Raw genomic sequence first — 21637 nt, 5'->3', positions numbered from 1 at the left:
TTTAAAAATAACGTTTATTGTCGCAAAACGGTCACACATAATAATTCTAATGAAGATTACTTATATTTAACAAAAAACGCGAGTTAATACTCCTTATATTATATTTACATTTAAAATGTACAGTTCGGTCCTTTGGTGTCCCCAGCTATCACAAATTAAATTAAAAAAAAAAAAAATAAACAGAAAATGCTCATTCGGCCATATAATGGCTACCTTCACGGCCCACTGGGCAACAAAATCATTTACAAAATTTACAACATCGTGAGATCAAATTTTGTTTTTTTTTTGCTACACGGCAACGATCTTACTGGGATCCACCTTCACCCTGATGAACATCACGTCGTCCTTAGTGAAGTTCCTCTTCTTCAGCATCTCGTGGGAGACGAATTTCGGGAAACCGAACCCCAGGGAATCGGGTTCCTTGCTGGGTCTCTGGAAGTTCTTCCAGGTCGGATCCGGGATGAAACTCTCGACGATGTTGCACGCCTTTTCCGGACAACTGGACTGATCGAAGAGCGTGAATGAGACGGAGTGAGCGAACGGCCAACGTAGTAGCGCGTCGTATTCTCCCGGTAGGATTTTGATGTAAACGGAAATGTGGGTGTCCTCGCCCGCTCCGTTCCCGTTGGGAAACAGGGAGGCCTAAAGTGACAGAGAAAGACGGAATGATAGCAGGATTTTAAAGGATTAGTATTAAACAGATTGTAGATCAACAATACGACTATGGAGAGTCATGGTTGTAAAGGTAAAAGTTGCTCAGGAAAATTCTCTAAAAAATTGTTTTTATTTTTTTTTTGGGAAATCTGTAAGTCTTAGAGAAAAATTGTTTTAATAAAAGTTATTGGGCCTAAGGGCGGCTACAGTTTGCAAAATATTTTGAATTTTTATTCAGGACAGTTGTCGCAAAAATCGCAAAAAACTGATTTTCATATTTTTCCAATTTTCTCAGAAACTATGAAGAAAATTGTTGCTTTTATTTTTGTACTGGCTTCTATGCATGAATGCTTGAAAAAAAGCTAAAATACTCTTTTGCTCTAAATTGCATATTAAAGAAGTTATGGGCGATTCTTTGAAAATAATCCAAATTTTGAACTAAAAAAAGTCAAAAAGTAAACATTTTCAAAAAATTAAAAAACAAAATTACCACAGGATACAGGATTAAACAGGCATCAAAAAAGCTTTGAAAAATTTTTTTCTAAATTTAATAATAATGGCACAAAAAAATTTTGAAAATTTCCTGGATACACTGCCTAAAAAATTAATTTAATTTTTTTATGGGAATTCTTTAAGCCTGAGAGAAAAATAGTTTTAACAAAAGTTATTGGGCCTAAGAGCGGCTATTATTTGCAAAATATTTTACTTTCATAATTATGACAGTTTTCAAAAAAATCGCAAAAACCGATTTTCATATTTTTCCAATTTTCTCGGAAACTATGAAGAAAATTGATGTTCTTACTTTTGTACTGGATTCTATGAATGAATGCTTGAAAAAAAGCTAAAATACTTTTTTGTTCTAAATTGCATATTAAGAAAGTTATAGGGGATTCTTTGAAAATAGTCTAAGTTTCGAGCTCAAAAAAGTCAAACACTAAAAATTTAAAAAAAAAAAAAAAAAAAATTACCACCAGATACAGGGTTAAAAAGGCATCAAAAAAGCTTTATAATTTTTTTTTCTTAAATTGATAGTAATGGCACAAAAAAAATTTGAAAATTTCCTGGATACACTGCCTAAAAAATTAATTTAATTTTTTTATGGAAATTCTTTAGGCCTGAGAGAAAAATTATTTTAACAAAAGTTGTTGGGCCTGAGGGCGGCTACCATTTGCAAAATATTTCACATTTTTATTCAGGACAGTTTTCGCAAAAATCGCAAAAAACCGATTTTTCTTTTTTTCCAATTTTCTCGAAAACTATGAAGGAAATTGGTGTTTTTCCTGTTGAATTAAATTCTATGTAAAAGTGCTTAAAAAAAAGCTAGAATACCTTTTTGCTCTTAGTTGCATATTAAAGAAATTATGGGCGATTCTTTGAAAACAGTCCAAATTTTTAGCTCAAAAATTCCAAAAGTAAAAATTTTCAAAAAATTAAAAAACAAAATTACCACAAGATACAGGGTTAAATACACATCAAAAAAGGTTTATAAATTTTTTTTCTAAATTTGATAGTAATGGCACAAAAAAATTTTGAAAATGTTCAGGGTACACTCCCTAAAAAATGGATTTTATTTTTTTTATGGAAAATCTTTAGGCCTGAGAGAAAAATTATTTTAACAAAAGTTATTGGGCCTAAGAGCGGCTACCGTTTAAAAAATATTTCACATTTTTATTTATGACAGTTTTCGAAAAAATCGCAAAAAACCGATTTTTCTATTTTTCCAATTTTCTCGGAAACTATGAAGAAAATTGATATTTTTACTTTTAAATTGAATTCTATGTAAGAGTGCTTAAAAAAAAGCCAGAATACCTTTTTGCACTAAATTGCATATTAAGAAAGTTATAGGGGATTCTTTGAAAATAGTCCAAATTTTGAACTAAAAAAAGTCAAAAAGTAAAAATTTTCAAAAAATTAAAAAACAAAATTACCACAGGATACAGGGTTAAATAGGCATCAAAAAAGCTTTATAAAATTTTTTTCTAAATTTAATAGTAATGGCATAAAAAAAATTTGAAAATTTCCAGTGTACACTCCCTAAAAAATAGATTTTATTTTTTTAATGAGAAATCTTTAAGCCTGAGGGAAAAATTGTTTTAACAAAAGTTATTGGGCCTAAGAGCGGCTACCGTTTGCAAAATATTTCACATTTTTATTCAGGACAGTTTTCGCAAAAATCGCAAAAAACCGATTTTCCTATTTTTCCAATTTTCTCGGAAACTATGAAGGAAATTGGTGTTTTTCCTGTTGAATTAAATTCTATGTAAAAGTGCTTAAAAAAAAGCTAGAATACCTTTTTGTTCTAAATTGCATATTAAGAAAGTTATAGGGGATTCTTTGAAAATAGTCCAAGTTTCGAGCTCAAAAAAATCGAAAAATACAAATTTTCAAAAAATTAAAAAACAAAATTACCACAAGATACAGGGTTAAATACACATCAAAAAAGGTTTATAAATTTTTTTTCTAAATTTGATAGTAATGGCACAAAAAAATTTTGAAAATGTTCAGGGTACACTCCCTAAAAAATGGATTTTATTTTTTTTATGGAAAATCTTTAGGCCTGAGAGAAAAATTATTTTAACAAAAGTTATTGGGCCTAAGAGCGGCTACCGTTTAAAAAATATTTCACATTTTTATTTATGACAGTTTTCGAAAAAATCGCAAAAAACCGATTTTTCTATTTTTCCAATTTTCTCGGAAACTATGAAGAAAATTGATATTTTTACTTTTAAATTGAATTCTATGTAAGAGTGCTTAAAAAAAAGCCAGAATACCTTTTTGCACTAAATTGCATATTAAGAAAGTTATAGGGGATTCTTTGAAAATAGTCCAAATTTTGAACTAAAAAAAGTCAAAAAGTAAAAATTTTCAAAAAATTAAAAAACAAAATTACCACAGGATACAGGGTTAAATAGGCATCAAAAAAGCTTTATAAAATTTTTTTCTAAATTTAATAGTAATGGCATAAAAAAAATTTGAAAATTTCCAGTGTACACTCCCTAAAAAATAGATTTTATTTTTTTAATGAGAAATCTTTAAGCCTGAGGGAAAAATTGTTTTAACAAAAGTTATTGGGCCTAAGAGCGGCTACCGTTTGCAAAATATTTCACATTTTTATTCAGGACAGTTTTCGCAAAAATCGCAAAAAACCGATTTTCCTATTTTTCCAATTTTCTCGGAAACTATGAAGGAAATTGGTGTTTTTCCTGTTGAATTAAATTCTATGTAAAAGTGCTTAAAAAAAAGCTAGAATACCTTTTTGTTCTAAATTGCATATTAAGAAAGTTATAGGGGATTCTTTGAAAATAGTCCAAGTTTCGAGCTCAAAAAAATCGAAAAATACAAATTTTCAAAAAATTAAAAAACAAAATTACGACAAGATACAGAGTTAAGTAGGCATCAAAAAAGCTCCATAAATTTTTTTTCTAAATTTGATAGTAATGGCACAAAAAAATTTTGAAAATTTCCAGGATCCACTCCTTAAAAAATTAATTTAATTTTTTTATGGGAAATCTGTAAGCCTGAGGGAAAAATTGTTTTAACAAAAGTTGTTAAGCCTAACGGCGGCTACCATTTGCAAAATATTTCACATTTTTATTTATAACAGTCTTCGAAAAAATCGCTTAAAACCGATTTTCCTATTTTTCCAATTTTCTCTGAAAGTATGAAAAAATTTAGGGTTTTTACTTTTGCTTTAGGTTCTCTTCAAAAGAGCCTACAAAAAAGCTAAAATACCTTTTTGCCTTAAATTAAATATTAAGGAACCTATGGACTAATAAAGTTGACGTAATACTTTTCCTGATTTAAAAAAAGTGAATAATTAGTTGCTCTCTATATCTATAGACACTAGAATAATTTAAAGCGAAAGGGCAACACTTACTTGCAATTTATATCCGTACTGGCTGGTGTAGAACGGTGGTGAGACGAGCTCCATACCCTCCTTAGTCTTGGCCTCGCTAATTTTCGCAGAAAAATCGCTAATTTTCCAGATTAACGTCCCCGAATAGTTCAGGGACAGTCGAGAGAGGGCGCCCTTCAACGAGGCGATTTGATGTTGCTGCTTTGACACAATGCCGCACATCAAGGTCAAGTGTTGCTGACAGTTCTCCTCCAGATGTTTCTCCATGGCGTACCTCGGACCTATAAAAGAAACACCTGTGATTAATCTAGCTACGCCATCTAAAAGAATTTAGCAAAAGCACGCGTTTATTATAACAGGAAACTGTAAATGTGACGTTTAAGTACCTTTAAATCGACATCCGGCCTCCTTAAACGAGCAACTATGCACCGAAATGGTGCACTCCTCTTTTAAATGGGTGTCCAGTTCCTCCCTGGCCAGGACGTTGACGTCACACCTATTGGGACACTGTACCGGTACTCTGCCGCATTTCACGTGATGGGCCGGTAAAGTGTCGGCAACGAACTCTTTGGTACAATAGCGACACGGCAGCAACCTCTTGGAGCAATCGCTGACCTTGTGCTGACTGAGGTGTCTACGGTGGATTTTTACGCCGCACTTGTTCTCGCAGTAGATCGGTTCGTAGCCGCAGTTTCCCGCGTGGTTCTAAATACAAAATCAAATTTTGTTGATAGTAATTTCAAAACTCGCTTGTTAAGGGTTTTTACATAAAAACTATAGAGACCAAAAATATAGAGCCTTGAATTTCTTACAAGAAACTATAAGAAATATTTCATGTATCTTCAATAGATTTCGAAATAAAGACTGTTTTATAAATTGGTGGATGCGCCAGATACGGACCTGACCAGACTTAACTGAGGATAACTTTTAAACGAAACAAGCGATTTAATTAATTTTTTTTTTAAAAGAAATCTTATAGTGTTAAAGTCATTTTCATGTATTTTTCTTATACCTCTCAATTTTACAAATTGTAAAAAAAACGCTTGAAAATTTTAAAACCCTTATAACTTGCTAAATATGCATTTTTTCGAAATAATCCTAGATACCAAAATGATAGAGCCTAATATTTCCTATTAAAAACTATTAAACACATTTTATCTATCTTTAATAGATTTCGAAATAGAGACAATTTTATAGATTGGCGAAGGCGCCAGATACGGACCTGGCTAGACTTAACTGAGGATAACTCTTAAACGAAACAAGGGATTTAATTGATTTTTTTTTCATAAGAAAGCTTATAGTTTCAAGGTTATTTTCATGTATTTTCCTTATACCTCTGAATTTTACAAATCGTAAAATAAACGCTTGAAAATTTTAAAACCCTTATAAGTCACTCAATATGCATTTTTTCGAAAAAATCCGAGATACCAAAACGACAGAGCCTAATATTTCCTATTAAAAACTATCAGACACATTTTGTCTATCTTTAATAGATTTCGAAATAGAGACCATTTTTTAGATTGGCGAAGGCGCCAGACACGGACCTTGCCAGACTTAACTGACGATAACTCTTAAACGAAACAGGCGATTTAATTAATTTTTTTTTTTAAAGAAATCTTATAGTGTTAAGGTCATTTTCATGTATTTTTCTTATACCTTTCAATTTTACAAATTGTAAAAAAAACGCTTAAAAATTTTAAAACCCTTATAACTTGCTAAATATGCATTTTTTCGAAAAAATCCTAGATACTAAAACGATAGGGCTTAATATTTCCTATAAAAAACTATTAAACACATTTTATCTATCTTTAATAGATTTCGAAATACAGGCTATTTTGTAGATTGGCGAAGGCGCCAGATACGGACCTTGCCCAACTTAACTGACGATAACTTTTAAACGAAACAAGCGATTTAACTAATTTTTTTTTCATAAGAAAGCTTATAGTTTTAAGATAATTTTCATGTATTTTTTTTATACCTCTCAATTTTACAAATTGTAAAAAAAACGCATGAAAATTTTAAAACCCTTATAACTCGCTCAAGATGCATTTTTTCTAAAAAATCCTAGATACCAAAACGATAGAGCCTAATATTTCCTATAAAAAACTATTAAACACATTTTATCTATCTTTAATAGATTTTGAAATAGAGGCTATTTTACAGATTGGCGAAGGCGCCAGATACGGACCTGGCTAGACTTAACTGAGGATAACTCTTAAACGAAACAAGGGATTTAACTAATTTTTTTTTCATAAAAAAGCTTATAGTTTTAAGGTAATTTTCATGTATTTTTTTTATACCTCTCAATTTTACAAATTGTAAAAAAAACGCATGAAAATTTTAAAACCCTTATAACCCGCTCAAGATGCATTTTTTCGAAAAAATCCTAGATACCAAAATGATAGAGCCTAATATTTCCTATAAAAAACTATTAAACACATTTTATCTATCTTTAATAGATTTCGAAATAGAGACAATTTTATAGATTGGCGAAGGCGCCAGACACGGACCTTGCCAGACTTAACTGACGATAACTCTTAAACGAAACAAGGGATTTAATTGATTTTTTTTTCATAAGAAAGCTTATAGTTTCAAGGTAATTTTCATATATTTTTCTTATACCTCTCAATTTTACAAATTGTAAAAAAAACGCTTGAAAATTTTAAAACCCTTATAACTCGCTCAATATGCATTTTTTCAAAAAAATTCTGGATACTAAAACGATAGGGCTTAATATTTCCTATAAAAAACTATTAAACGCATTTTATCTATCTTTAATAGATTTCGAAATACAGGCTATTTTATAGATTGGCGAAGGCGCCAGATACGGACCTTGCCCAACTTAACTGAGGATAACTCTTAAACGAAACAAGGGATTTAATTGATTTTTTTTTCATAAGAAAGCTTATAGTTTTAAGGTCACTTTTATGTATTTTTCTTATACCTCTCAATTTTACAAATTGTAAAAAAAACGCATGAAAATTTTAAAACCCTTATAACTCGCTAAATATGCATTTTTTCGAAGTAATCCTAGATACCAAAATAATAGAGCTTAATATTTCCTATAAAAAACTATTAAACACATTTTATCTATCTTTAATAGATTTCGAAATACAGACTATTTTATAGATTGGCGAAGGCGCCAGATACGGACCTTGCCCAACTTAACTGAGGATAACTCTTAAACGAAACAAGAAATTTAATTGATTTTTTTTTCATAAGAAAGCTTATAGTTTCAAGGTTAATTTCATGTATTTTTCTTATACCTCTCAATTTTACAAATTGTAAAAAAAACGCTTGAAAATTTTAAAACCCTTATAACTCGCTCAATATGCATTTTTTCGAAAAAATCCTAGATACCAAAACGATAGGGTTTAATATTTCCTATAAAAAACTATCAAACACATTTTATCTATCTTTAATAGATTTCGAAATAGAGACAATTTTATAGATTGGCGAAGGCGCCAGATACGGACCTGGCTAGACTTAACTGACGATAACTCTTAAACGAAACAAGCGATTAAATTAATTTCTTTTTCATAAGAAAGCTTATAGTTTCATGAATGCCTTCATGTATTTTTCTTATACCTAGCCATTCTACAAATTATTAAAACAGCGCTTTAAAATTTTAAAACCCTTATAACTCGCTCAAGATGCATTTTTTCTAAAAAATCCTAGATACCAAAACGATAGGGTTTAATATTTCCTATAAAAAACTATTAAACACATTTTATCTATCTTTAATAGATTTCGAAATAGAGACAATTTTATAGATTGGCGAAGGCGCCAGATACGGACCTTGCCCAACTTAACTGAGGATAACTCTTAAACGAAACAAGGGATTTAATTGATTTTTTTTTCATAAGAAAGCTTATAGTTTCAAGGTTATTTTCATGTATTTTTCTTATACCTCTCAATTTTACAAATTGTAAAAAAAACGCTTGAAAATTTTAAAACCCTTATATCTCGCTCAATATGCATTTTTTCGAAAAAATCCTAGATACCAAAATGATAGAGCCTAATATTTCCTATAAAAAACTATTAAACACATTTTATCTATCTTTAATAGATTTCGAAATAGAGACAATTTTATAGATTGGCGAAGGCGCCAGACACGGACCTTGCCAGACTTAACTGACGATAACTCTTAAACGAAACAAGGGATTTAATTGATTTTTTTTTCATAAGAAAGCTTATAGTTTCAAGGTAATTTTCATGTATTTTTTTTATACCTCTCAATTTTACAAATTGTAAAAAAAACGCATGAAAATTTTAAAACCCTTATAACCCGCTCAAGATGCATTTTTTCGAAAAAATCCTAGATACCAAAATGATAGAGCCTAATATTTCCTATAAAAAACTATTAAACACATTTTATCTATCTTTAATAGATTTCGAAATAGAGACAATTTTATAGATTGGCGAAGGCGCCAGACACGGACCTTGCCAGACTTAACTGACGATAACTCTTAAACGAAACACGCGATTTTATTGATTTTTTTTTCATAAGAAAGCTTATAGTTTCAAGGTTATTTTCATGTATTTTTCTTATACCTCTCAATTTTACAAATTGTAAAAAAAACGCTTGAAAATTTTAAAACCCTTATAACTCGCTCAAGATGCATTTTTTCGAAAAAATCCTAGATACCAAAACGATAGGGTTTAATATTTCCTATAAAAAACTATCAAACACATTTTATCTATCTTTAATAGATTTCGAAATAGAGACAATTTTATAGATTGGCGAAGGCGCCAGATACGGACCTAGCCAGACTTAACTGACGATAACTTTTAAACGAAACAAGCGATTTAATTGATTTCTTTTTTATAAGAAAGCTTATAGTGTTAAGGTTATTTTCATGTATTTTTCTTATACCTCTCAATTTTACAAATTGTAAAAAAAACGCTTGAAAATTTTAAAACCCTTATATCTCGCTCAATATGCATTTTTTCGAAAAAATCCTAGATACCAAAACGATAGGGTTTAATATTTCCTATAAAAAACTATCAAACACATTTTATCTATCTTTAATAGATTTCGAAATAGAGACAATTTTATAGATTGGCGAAGGCGCCAGACACGGACCTGACCAGACTTAACTGACGATAACTCTTAAACGAAACACGCGATTTTATTGATTTTTTTTTTATAAGAAAGCCTATACTTTTGTGGTCCTTTTCAGGTATTTTACTTATACGTGGCAATTTTACAAATTATTAAATAAACACTAAATAATGTTAAAATCCTTATAACTCTCTTATTACGCTTTTTTCCGTAAAAACCATAGAGACCAAAATTATATAGCCTAATATTTCCTACAAGAAACCATAACAAATATTTCATCTATCGTCAACATTTTTTTAAATCAAGGCTGTTTTATAAAATGGCGAACGCGCAGACAGACAACGACCACGCCAGACTTGACTGACGATAACTCCTAAACGAAACACGCGATTTTAATAATTCCTTTTTTAAAGCAAAGTACAGGGTCAAATGCTCAACTTAAATCCAAGAAAACCTAACCCTAACATAGACAAACACGTTTACGGGGTTACAAAAGTTCAGTAAAACTCACCTCCAGGCCGTGTCCGGTGAACTCCTTGGCGCAGAACTCGCATCTGGTTCTGCGCTGCGGGCACGTGTACTTCAGATGATCCTCCATTAGAACCCGAGGGATTTGGGCACCACAATTACTGGTGCACGGCAGGGTGTCGTGTTTGCACGTGTTCAGGTGCGCCTTGAGTTTGCGCAGCTCGTCGGACCATTTGCAACCATCCTTGTGATGGATACAGTAGACCACCGAGCTCATTATAGCTTTTTCTGATTCTGGATCAGAATAGATCTGAAACAAAAGAATCGTTGTTCACCTTTGGGGGAGTTCATGTTTCACGGTATGAATCGGTTGTTATTGAATGGAAAAACTGGTACCACTGAATATAAATGACCGTATCGAGTGTTGAATAATGTTCAAATTACTTTTTATTTCTCGGTAAATTATTGTCATTTGTATTCATGGGTCGTAGTCATGAGTCAAGCTGCCCTCCTAGTTTTTATTGTATATATTCGATAAGCATCGCATTTAGAGGGTGATTTTTTGCTTTATTAATTCACACTTTATTCACTGATTTCAAAAATACCAAACACTTTATTGTTATCTGCTACTGTTCCAGAGATATTCGCTTTTAAAGTTTCTAATTGTTGATCAGTCCTGGTACATTCAAACCAAAATATCTGGGTAATGAAAGTAGTTAGCTATATAGTGTTTGGGCTCGTTGTAATCGGCCTTAAAAGCCCTCTTAGACTACCTACTTATTTTAATTAAAAAAATTAATTAATTAATTATTGGGTGCTGAAAAACCTCGTAGACATTGAAAATAATTACGCGTCCAATTAATATTGAAAATCCAATTATCTGTGCAATAAACGCGTGAAAATCCTTGAAACTGGTGGTAATAATTTAACGTTAGTTTGCGGTTGTATTGTTACCGATGGTTTTATTGAAGATTTTCAGAGCAGAATAACTATATAAGATTACTAGGTTTAACTGTAAAACCCAATAGTGGATTATTTGTTTTCTGCATATTTTCTCTCGTTATCTCTCGTTCCTAGACCGTAATTATGAAATATTTAGGTTAATTCCTTTTATCAGTAGCAAGTGAAGGTAATTTTATGTGAAACTTTAAAACAGTCCGAGTATTAGATAGAGATTTTAGTGTTGATTACGACAAGCCCAAACTTGATATAGTTATCTTGCTTCGTTACCGAGTTATGTTGAATTGAATTTTTTTTTAATGTACCGGGACTGATCAATATGTTGAAAGTTTATAAGTGAATATCTCGGGAACAGTAAGAGATAATTATGAAGTGTTTGGTGTTTTTGAAATCAGAAAAATATGCTCTATTAACTGAAGGATAGAGTTATCTGAAATAATAAAAAAGTTTTTTTTTTAGAGAACCGTTTGTGATACCAAAATTTTGACTGCACCAATCGATTTTTTGGAACAAATTAGCTAGAAAAGAGGTGTCACTCGATAGGTCTATTTCCAATAGTAAGAAAGTTGCTTTTTTTGAGAGAACCGTTTGTGATACCAAAATTTTGACTGCACTAATCGATTTTTTGGAAAAAAATAGCTAGAAAAGAGGTGTCACGCGGTAGGTTTATTTTCAATAGTAAGAAAGTTGCTTTTTTTGAGAGAACCGTTTGTGATACCAAAATGTTGACTGCACCAATCGATTTTTTGGAAAAAATTAGCTATAAAAGAGGTGTCACTCGATTGGTTTATTTCCAATAGTAAGAAAGTTGCTTATTCTGAGAGAACCGTTTGTGATACCAAAATTTTGACTGCACCAATCGATTTTTTGGGAAAAAATAGCTAGAAAAGAGGTGTCACTCGATTGGTTTATTTCCAATAGTAATAAACTTGCTTTTTTTGAGAGAACCGTTTGTGATACCAAAATGTTGACTGCACCAATCGATTTTTTGGAAAAAATTAGCTATAAAAGAGGTGTCACTCGATTGGTTTATTTCCAATAGTAAGAAAGTTGCTTATTCTGAGAGAACCGTTTGTGATACCAAAATTTTGACTGCACCAATCGATTTTTTGGGAAAAAATAGCTAGAAAAGAGGTGTCACTCGATTGGTTTATTTCCAATAGTAATAAACTTGCTTTTTTTGAGAGAACCGTTTGTGATACCAAAATGTTGACTGCACCAATCGATTTTTTGGAAAAAATTAGCTATAAAAGAGGTGTCACTCGATAAGTATTATTTCCAATAATAAGAATGTAGCTTCTTTTGGGAAAACCATTGAGATTTTAATTTTGAATATGACAAGCCCTTATGCAATTAATTAAAAAAAAATACAAATTTTCATTTCCCCATATCTCAACACCTATTTCACCGATTACAACATGCGACCCATCAAATTTCTTAGAATTTCACATAGCATCCAATAACTTAAAGGGTATAAATCAACATCACTTTGCCTAACTATACAAAAGGTTATTAACCTAGAACAAGGAGAAGCCCTATAGCCATCAAACTATCAGCTAGTGCACATTTAATGAGTCACTTTGTCTCGTTTATTAGTCACAAACTGTGTAATTGGAGTGGCTCGTTAAAATGTTTACAATGAGGAAAGAGGGGGGGGACCTTTTTCGGTACCACGGATTTAATTATTCTTTTGACCTCATGAAACCTTAATAGGACGATGTTTCTCAGATTAAGAGGAATTCCAACTATAACTTATTACTGTTAGAATACTTTAGGTAGTACTGCACTTATTAGTGTAAATACCCGACAAATTAAATCGGCTCTTCCAAGGACCATATGTTACCAAACGTCAATACAGGAAGTGCATGTTTTATGGCTTTTTTTAGTGCTCTCTTTTATGTAGTGAAGTAATCACGTGAAAGTCCTTGTTCCACCAGTATAACCATGTCTTATATGGGAAATATTTGACGCTTTATACGATGATGGTAAAACTAGCGTTTGTCGAGCTTTCTTTGTAATTCTATTTAATGTAAATTCAAGATCGCGATGATCACGATCGGCAGGTGAGGCCTCACGATCTTTACAGTAAAGTTTCATAATCGGTGATTTTTGTTGCATCCCATAAGGTCATTTCTACAAGATGGTACCAATTATTTTCTGTTAGTTGTTTATTAAATAGATAGAGAATTTCATTCTGATTAAAATAAGCCCAAACACTTTATATTTATCTTCATTAGTTTCTGAGATATGGGGAGTCGAAGTACAAAATCCGGCTCGAAGGACCAAATGTTGTTTTTAAATATCTCCCAAACTACTGGAAATAGATATGGAGTGCTTGGTATCAATGAAATCGGGAGAAAGAGCTCTATTGATCTGTCTTAATAAAAATTATATTGTCAGGAATTTTTTGTAAAAATAAGTTTTTTTTCGTATCAGTAGTTTATTAAATTGATAGAGAATTTCATTCTGATTAAAATAAGCCCAAACACCCTATATTTATCTTTATTAGTTCCTGAGATATGAAGGCTTAAAGGCAAAATCCGGCTCGAAGGACCAAATGTTGTTTTTAAATATCTTCCAAACTACTGGAGATAGATATGGAGTGTTTGGTATCAATGGAATCGGGAGAAAGAGCTCTATTGATCTGTCTTTGTATAAATTATTTTCAAAGCACTTTAAGAACAATATTTTTTTTGTGTCAGTAGCTCAATAAAGGAACAGAGAATTTTAAACCGATTAAAATAAGCCCAAACACCATATAGTTATCTTTAATGGTTTCCAAGATTTTGGGTTTTAAAGTGCCAAATCCGGCTCGAAGGACCAAATGTTCTTCTTAAATATCTCGCAAACTACTGGAGATAGATGTGGAGTGTTTGGTATCAATGAATTCGGAAAAAAGAGCTCTATTGAGCTGTCCTTTTGAAAGTTAGTTTCAAGGCACTTTAAGAAAAATATATACTTGTTTCATGTCAAATGTCCATTAAATGGATAGAGAACTTTAAGCTGATTAAAATGAGCCCAAATACTCTATATTTATTTTCATTAGTTCCTGAGATATGGGGACTTAAAGTACAAAATCCGGCTCGAAGGACCAAATGTTTTTTTCAATTATCTCGCAAACTATTGGAGATAGATATAGAGTGTTTGGTATCAATGAAATCGGGAGAGAGAGCTCTATTGATCTGTTCTTTTACAAATTATTTTCAAGACACTTTGAAAAAAAAATATATTTTTTTTCTGTCACTTGGTCAAAAAATGGGTAAAGAATTTCATGCTGATTAAAAGGAGCCCAAACACTCTATATTTATCTTCATTAATTCCCAGGATATGAAGAGTTGAAGTACAAAATCCGGCTCGAAGGACCAAATGTTTTTCTCAAATATCTCCGAAACTATTGCAGATAAATATAAAGTGTTTGGTATCATTGCAATCAGAAGAGAAAGCTCTATCGATCTATCCTTATAAAAATTATTTTCAAGAAAAATATTTCAATAACTTAATGAAAGCCCCTAAGTGAAAGAACCAGTAAAAACCGCAATTTTGTTGACCCTTTAAGCCGGAAAAAAACAAGTCACAACTAGTACCACCAACAAGTCTAACACACAATAATACCCCCCGAAAGAAACAGGTTCTTTGGTACGACCGCACATACCTGAACCGTGAGCAAGCAGCTGACTTGTTCCATCTTGCAGAAAATACCTTTTACGTGGTATTTATTACGGTATTGATCTTGGGAACCGACATTCCTGCATTCTACGCCATTAATTTATATCTCGGTTCTTTTTTTTTTAACGATATTAACACCGAAATAAATTGTTCGAATTTTTGCCCCGCCCTATTGCTAGATTTCAGCCCTATAGACCTTTAGAGGCTTGTAAATTTATTATTTTCCTGCTCTTAGATATAGTAGTCATAGATTGAGGATGAGAGAGTGAGGAGGTCAATGCCTTTTTTGGCTTAAAAAAGAAAAAGAAGACACAAGGAAATTCACACTGAAAATGTACATTCTAATACCCTCTAAATACAATATAATATAACCGGATACGTATAAAAACAGCCTTGGGAAAGCGGTTAGGATTTCATACGTCTATCGTAAATCAAAAAAGCAAATAGTGGATGTTGACGCTCGCGATTGCGAAATTCCTTCCCAGTCTCTCTCTCTCTCTCTCTCTCACTCTTTTACACTTAAGAGACTAAAGTGACAATTAACTCACTTGATTAACTTCATTCAATGAGGCACAATTGTTGTTCATCATACTGTTGAACTCGTTGTTATTTTTAACCGTGACGACAGGGGGTGCGTTCAACGAGTTACTACTCGGGGTGGGCGTGACCGTGGGACTTTCCTTCGCACTTTTCACGTTCGGGGAAATGCGGGCGGGGAAACTCAAAGTTTTCGTCCACTGGGCGAGACTTCGCACCATCGTAAAACCCGCACACCAGTTTTTCTCTTATAAGCGACACTTTCGTTCACCGCATCGACTCGTACCGCTGAAAGTTCGGATCGCACTGTTTTCTTGAACTACCGGACGGCCTTTCGATGGCCTTTAGGTTACCCCCACCACCAAAGCGTACTGGTACTCATTCAGAAACAGCTGTTCGGTGCCGATGGTAAATGCATGCGGCCAGATAACGACCTCACTTCTCCCCAAGGCGCTTTTGTAGCATTATATTATTATACTGGTTGGTTGTATTGTTCGCATATGTTATGTAATTATGTTGAGAATTTAAGTTTGTATTAAGAAGGTATTTAGGTTTGGATATGAGGGTCTGAAAGGGACTTTTGCGCTGATTAAAATGAGCCCAAATACTTTATATTTATCTTCATTAGTTCCTGAGATATGAGGATTTAAGTGCCAAATCCGGCTCGAAGGACCAAATGTTTTTTTTGCAAATGTCTCCTTAACTATAACAGATAGTTATAAAGTGTTTGGTATTAACGGAATCGGGAACGAAAGGTCTACTGACTCGCTTAAATAAAAATAATTTTCCAGGCACTTCAAAAAAAGTTTTTTTTAATTGTTCAGATTTTTAACCAGCTGGATAAAGAATTTTTTGCTGATTAAAATAAGCCCAAGCACTTTATATTTATCTTCATTAGTTCCCAAGATAATGAGGATTTAATTGCGAAATCCGGCTCGAAGGACCAAATGTTCACTTCAATTATCTCGAAAACTATTGGAGGTAAATATAGAGTGTTTGGTATCAATGAAATCGAGAGAAAAAGCTTTATTGATTCGCCCGAAGAACAATTAATTTCCAGGCTCTTTAAAAAAATACATTTTTTTTTCGTGTCAGTTGTCCAATTAATAAATAGAGAATTTCATTCTGATTAAAATGAGCTCAAACACTCTATATTTATCTTCGATAGTTCCTGAGATATGATGAATTAAGTACAAGATCCGGCTCGAAGGACCAAATGTTTTTTGCAAATATCTTCTAAACTATAAGAGATATCTATAAGGTGTTTGGTATTAATGGAATCGGGAACGAAAGCTCTATTAACCTATTTAAATAAAATATATTTTCCAGTCACTTCAAAATTTTATTTTTTTTTAATTGTTCAAAATTTTCACTAATTAAATAGAGAATCTTATGCTGATTACAATGAGCCCAAACACTTTATATTTATCTTCATTAGTTCCTGAAATATGGGGATTTAAGTGCAAAATCCGGCTCGAAGGACCAAATGTTTTTCTGAAATATCTCGCAAACTACTAGAGATACCTATAGAGTGTTTGGTATTAATGGAATCGGGAATGAAAGCCCTATTAACCTATGTAAATAAAAGATATTTTCCAGTCACTTCAAAATTTTATTTTTTTTTAATTGTTCAAAATTTTAACTAATTAAATAGAGAATCTTATGCTGATTACAATGAGCCCAAACACTTTATATTTATCTTCATTAGTTCCGGAGATATGAGGATTTAATTGTGAAATCCGGCTCGAAGGACCAAATGTTTTTTTGCAAATATCTCCTAAACTATAAGAGATAGCTATAGAGTGTTTGGTATCAATGTAATTGGGAGAAAAAGCCGCATTGATCTGTTGACATAAAAATAATTTTTCAGACACTTAAAATTAGGTCCAGATATTTAAAACTAAAAAAATATTTGTTTTTTTTTGTTGATTGGATGGACAATTCTATGCTGATTAAAATGAACCCAAACACTCTATATTTATCTTTAATAGTTCTCAAGATATAGAGCTTGAAAGTGCAAAATCCGGCTCGAAGGACCAAATGTTTTTCTGAAATATCTCGCAAACTACTAGAGATACCTATAGAGTGTTTGGTATTAATGGAATCGGGAATGAAAGCCCTATTAACCTATTTAAATAAAATATATTTTCCAGTCACTTCAAAATTTTATTTTTTTTTAAATTGTTCAAAATTTTAACTAATTAAATAGAGAATCTTATGCTGATTACAATGAGCCCAAACACTTTATATTTATCTTCATTAGTTCCTGAGATATGAGAATTTACGTGCAAAATCCGGCTCGAAGGACCAAATGTTTTTCTGAAATATCTCGCAAACTACTAGAGATACCTATAGAGTGTTTGGTATTAATGGAATCGGGAATGAAAGCCCTATTAACCTATGTAAATAAAAGATATTTTCCAGTCACTTCAAAATTTTATTTTTTTTTAATTGTTCAAAATTTTAACTAATTAAATAGAGAATCTTATGCTGATTACAATGAGCCCAAACACTTTATATTTATCTTCATTAGTTCCGGAGATATGAGGATTTAATTGTGAAATCCGGCTCGAAGGACCAAATGTTTTTTTGCAAATATCTCCTAAACTACTAGAGATAGCTATAGAGTGTTTGGTATCAATGTAATTGGGAGAAAAAGCCGCACTGATCTGTTGACATAAAAATAATTTTTCAGACACTTAAAATTAGGTCCAGATATTTAAGATTAAAAAAATAGTTGTTTTTTGTTGTTGATTGGATGGACAATTCCATGCTGATTAAAATGAACCCAAACACTCTATATTTATCTTTAATAGTTCTCAAGATATAGAGCCTGAAAGTGCAAAATCCGGCTCGAAGAACCAAATGTTTTTCTGAAATATCTCGCAAACTACTAGAGATACCTATAGAGTGTTTGGTATTAATGGAATCGGGAACGAAAGCTCTATTAACCTATTTAAATAAAATATATTTTCCAGTCACTTCAAAATTTTATTTTTTTTTAATTGTTCAAAATTTTCACTAATTAAATAGAGAATCTTATGCTGATTACAATGAGCCCAAACACTTTATATTTATCTTCATTAGTTCCGGAGATATGAGGATTTAATTGTGAAATCCGGCTCGAAGGACCAAATGTTTTTTTGCAAATATCTCCTAAACTATAAGAGATAGCTATAGAGTGTTTGGTATCAATGTAATTGGGAGAAAAAGCCGCATTGATCTGTTGACATAAAAATAATTTTTCAGACACTTAAAATTAGGTCCAGATATTTAAAACTAAAAAAATATTTGTTTTTTTTTGTTGATTGGATGGACAATTCTATGCTGATTAAAATGAACCCAAACACTCTATATTTATCTTTAATAGTTCTCAAGATATAGAGCTTGAAAGTGCAAAATCCGGCTCGAAGGACCAAATGTTTTTCTGAAATATCTCGCAAACTACTAGAGATACCTATAGAGTGTTTGGTATTAATGGAATCGGGAATGAAAGCCCTATTAACCTATTTAAATAAAATATATTTTCCAGTCACTTCAAAATTTTATTTTTTTTTAAATTGTTCAAAATTTTAACTAATTAAATAGAGAATCTTATGCTGATTACAATGAGCCCAAACACTTTATATTTATCTTCATTAGTTCCTGAGATATGAGAATTTACGTGCAAAATCCGGCTCGAAGGACCAAATGTTTTTTTGCAAATATCTCCTAAACTACTAGAGATAGCTATAGAGTGTTTGGTATCAATGTAATTGGGGGAAAAAGCCGCATTGATCTGTTGACATAAAAATAATTTTTCAGATACTTAAAATTAGGTCCAGATATTTAAGATTAAAAAAACATTTGTTTTTTTTGTTGATTGGATGGACAATTCCATGCTGATTAAAATGAACCCAAACACTCTATATTTATCTTTAATAGTTCTCAAGATATAGAGCCTGAAAGTGCAAAACCCGGCTCGAAGGACCAAATGTTTTTCTCAAATATCTCCGCAACCATAAGAGATACGTAAAAATGACAAGAGACGAAAACGTCGTATTTTATTATGCTCTTTTTTTTCAAAAAAATCACTTTTTTGGGTCGTCAGTAATCAGACTGACCATTTTCACCAGCGGTTCCCAAACAAAGAAACACTCGATTAATTTCTTTCAGGTGATTAGACGAAGGCGAGACAAGAAAAAAAATCCGACTGTGAGAACATCATCGTTCAGGACATTCTTTTCAAATATCGTCACGCTCTCGGTATACATATATATGGTCAATGGTCGGTCGACAGGTTTGTAAATTTCATTTATATGGTCGGATTATTTTATAAACGCCCTCTTGTTTGTTAATTATTTATTGTCGTTAGTTGGTCAACTATTATTGAATCTATTTAAAAATAAGTCAGGCCTCCGGTTATACATTCCCAGCCATAGAGCGTCGAAATTATGTGGAATTTATGCAATAATTGACTTCTAACACTGATAACGCATAAACCCGTTATAGGAAGTCGTAAAGTAAACAAAGGAAATAATAAGAGACAATAAATTCGTTTATAAACAAAGCGAGTGTTTGTTGGTTCGTTATCGATTTAATGTTTTCCTGTGCCTCAAGAATATTAATTACTAAAAAGAACTTGTGCGTTATATATTTTAAAAAAAATCCACATAAAAGGGTCGTAAAAGATGCGTCATAAACCAACCCCCTGTAAGAGATAATCAATTCGTCAAGACCATGACGATATCTATTTGACCTGCTTGAAATAGATTTTTAATCTGACTCACCTACACAGCAACCGAGAACGTTTACTCCTGACTGAACAAGTGCTAGTTAATTAATAAGCGGCATAAACGTAGTTAAAGTGCGAATAAGAAGAAGGTAGCAAGAACAGCAGGAAACGGCGATTGTTTCACGAAAAAATAGCATCGAATAGAGGTTAAGTAAGATTCTGCGCTTTCTACTTGCTAAGACTCGAAGAATATTATGTGCTACTTCGAAGACGTAATCGACGATTGTTTTTAGTGCAGATTTGAATGAGATGGTAAAAATGATCACTCAGGATTTTCTACTACGTAATCCGGTCCTGTACATACGGAAAACCTCTCACCTTACCCACCCCAAACGGAAGAAGAAGAAGACAATAAATAAAAAGGACCATCTTTGGCACACGTGTGCTAATTTCCGTTAAGTAAAGTGATCCCTTTGATGGGGTGGTCTTTTTTTGACACGGATTTTGTGTCAAGAAAACAACACTCAAAAACAAAAAAACCGTCATTCTGGCCATCTGGGGCATGTCACGCATTAATCTAGAACAACGTAGCGGCAGTACCATTATCTTTGTGAAAATCTATATTATTCTACTTATGCCGTGAAAAATGGTCGATTTTTTAATACACATCTTACGACAATGCGTTGGCATTTCGAACCGTTGAAACGACCACGACCCCGTCTAATTTATGCTGAATCGAACACCCTCGGGGCAAGCGATCAAATTTGCCAACGTTTATTCGACATCGACGACTTTGATTGGGCAATTTATGCCTTTAATTCATCGAGAATGCGTTGGTTTTTTTGCAGATGATACCACTATCATCGATATCCCTTCAGATCAAGTTTTACAGACGATAGCATCCTCAATCTAAAATGACCTGAATCTATTATACAGATGATAATGGACGGATTTTTACGATGATTAAAATGTAAATTAAAATTTATCTATTTTAATAAAAATCTTTTTCCAGGCACTTTAAGAAAAATATAAAAATTTTTAGTGCCAATTGTTCACTAAATGGATAGAGAATTTTAAGCTGATTAAAATGAGCCCAAACACCATATACTTATCTTCATTAGTTCCTGAGATATGAGAACTTATGTACAAAATCCGGCTCGAAGGACCAAATGTTTTTTACGAATATCGGGAGAACTATGGGAGATAACGATAAAGTGTTTGGTATCAATGAAATCGGAAGAAAACGCCCTATTAATCTATTTTAATAAAAATCTTTTTACAGGCACTTTTAGAAAAATATATACTTTTTTTTTCTTTTAGTTGTATGCTAAATAAATAAAGAATTTCATTCTGATTAAAATAAGCTTAAACACCCTATATTTATCTTAATTAGTTTCCAAGATATGAGGACTTAAGTGCAAAATCCGGCTCGAAGGACCAAATGTTTTTTTCAAATATCTCTCGAACTATGGGCGATAGCTATGGAGTGTTTGGTATTAATGAAATCGGGAAAAAAAGCTCTATTAATCTATTTTAATAAAAATCTTTTTGCAGGCACTTTAGGAAAAATATATATTTTTTTTCTATGAGTTGTTTACTAAATAAATAGAGAATTTCATTCTGATTAAAATAAGCCTAAACACCCTATATTTATCTTCATTAGTTCCTGAGATATGAGGACTTAAGTGAAAAATCCGGCTCGAAGGACCAAATGTTT

At 32.1% G+C, this 21637-nt stretch overlaps 1 protein-coding gene across 3 annotated transcripts in view; it reads right to left on the bottom strand.

Moving 5' to 3' along the window:
- The window catches only part of LOC126746411 (TNF receptor-associated factor 4), a 31204-nt gene continuing 9567 nt past the window's right edge, over window positions 1-21637 (bottom strand). For 2 of the 3 annotated variants that reach the window (XM_050454667.1, XM_050454668.1), the window contains exons 3-6: window positions 10087-10353; window positions 4897-5215; window positions 4532-4791; window positions 1-642 (exon numbers count right to left, since the gene is read on the bottom strand). In XM_050454667.1, the coding sequence (XP_050310624.1) occupies window positions 289-642; window positions 4532-4791; window positions 4897-5215; window positions 10087-10353 (1200 nt within the window). In that variant the 3' untranslated portion in view covers window positions 1-288. Of the gene's footprint in view, window positions 643-4531; window positions 4792-4896; window positions 5216-10086; window positions 10354-15217; window positions 15524-21637 lie in introns of those variants that run through there. The other variant, XM_050454666.1, reaches the window with a different exon arrangement.

The sequence above is a fragment of the Anthonomus grandis genome, chromosome 17, assembly GCF_022605725.1.
Source record: "Anthonomus grandis grandis chromosome 17, icAntGran1.3, whole genome shotgun sequence".
NCBI lineage: Eukaryota > Metazoa > Arthropoda > Insecta > Coleoptera > Curculionidae > Anthonomus > Anthonomus grandis.
Note: the sequence above shows the minus strand (reverse complement) of the source record. Positions and strands in the feature narration are given on the sequence as shown.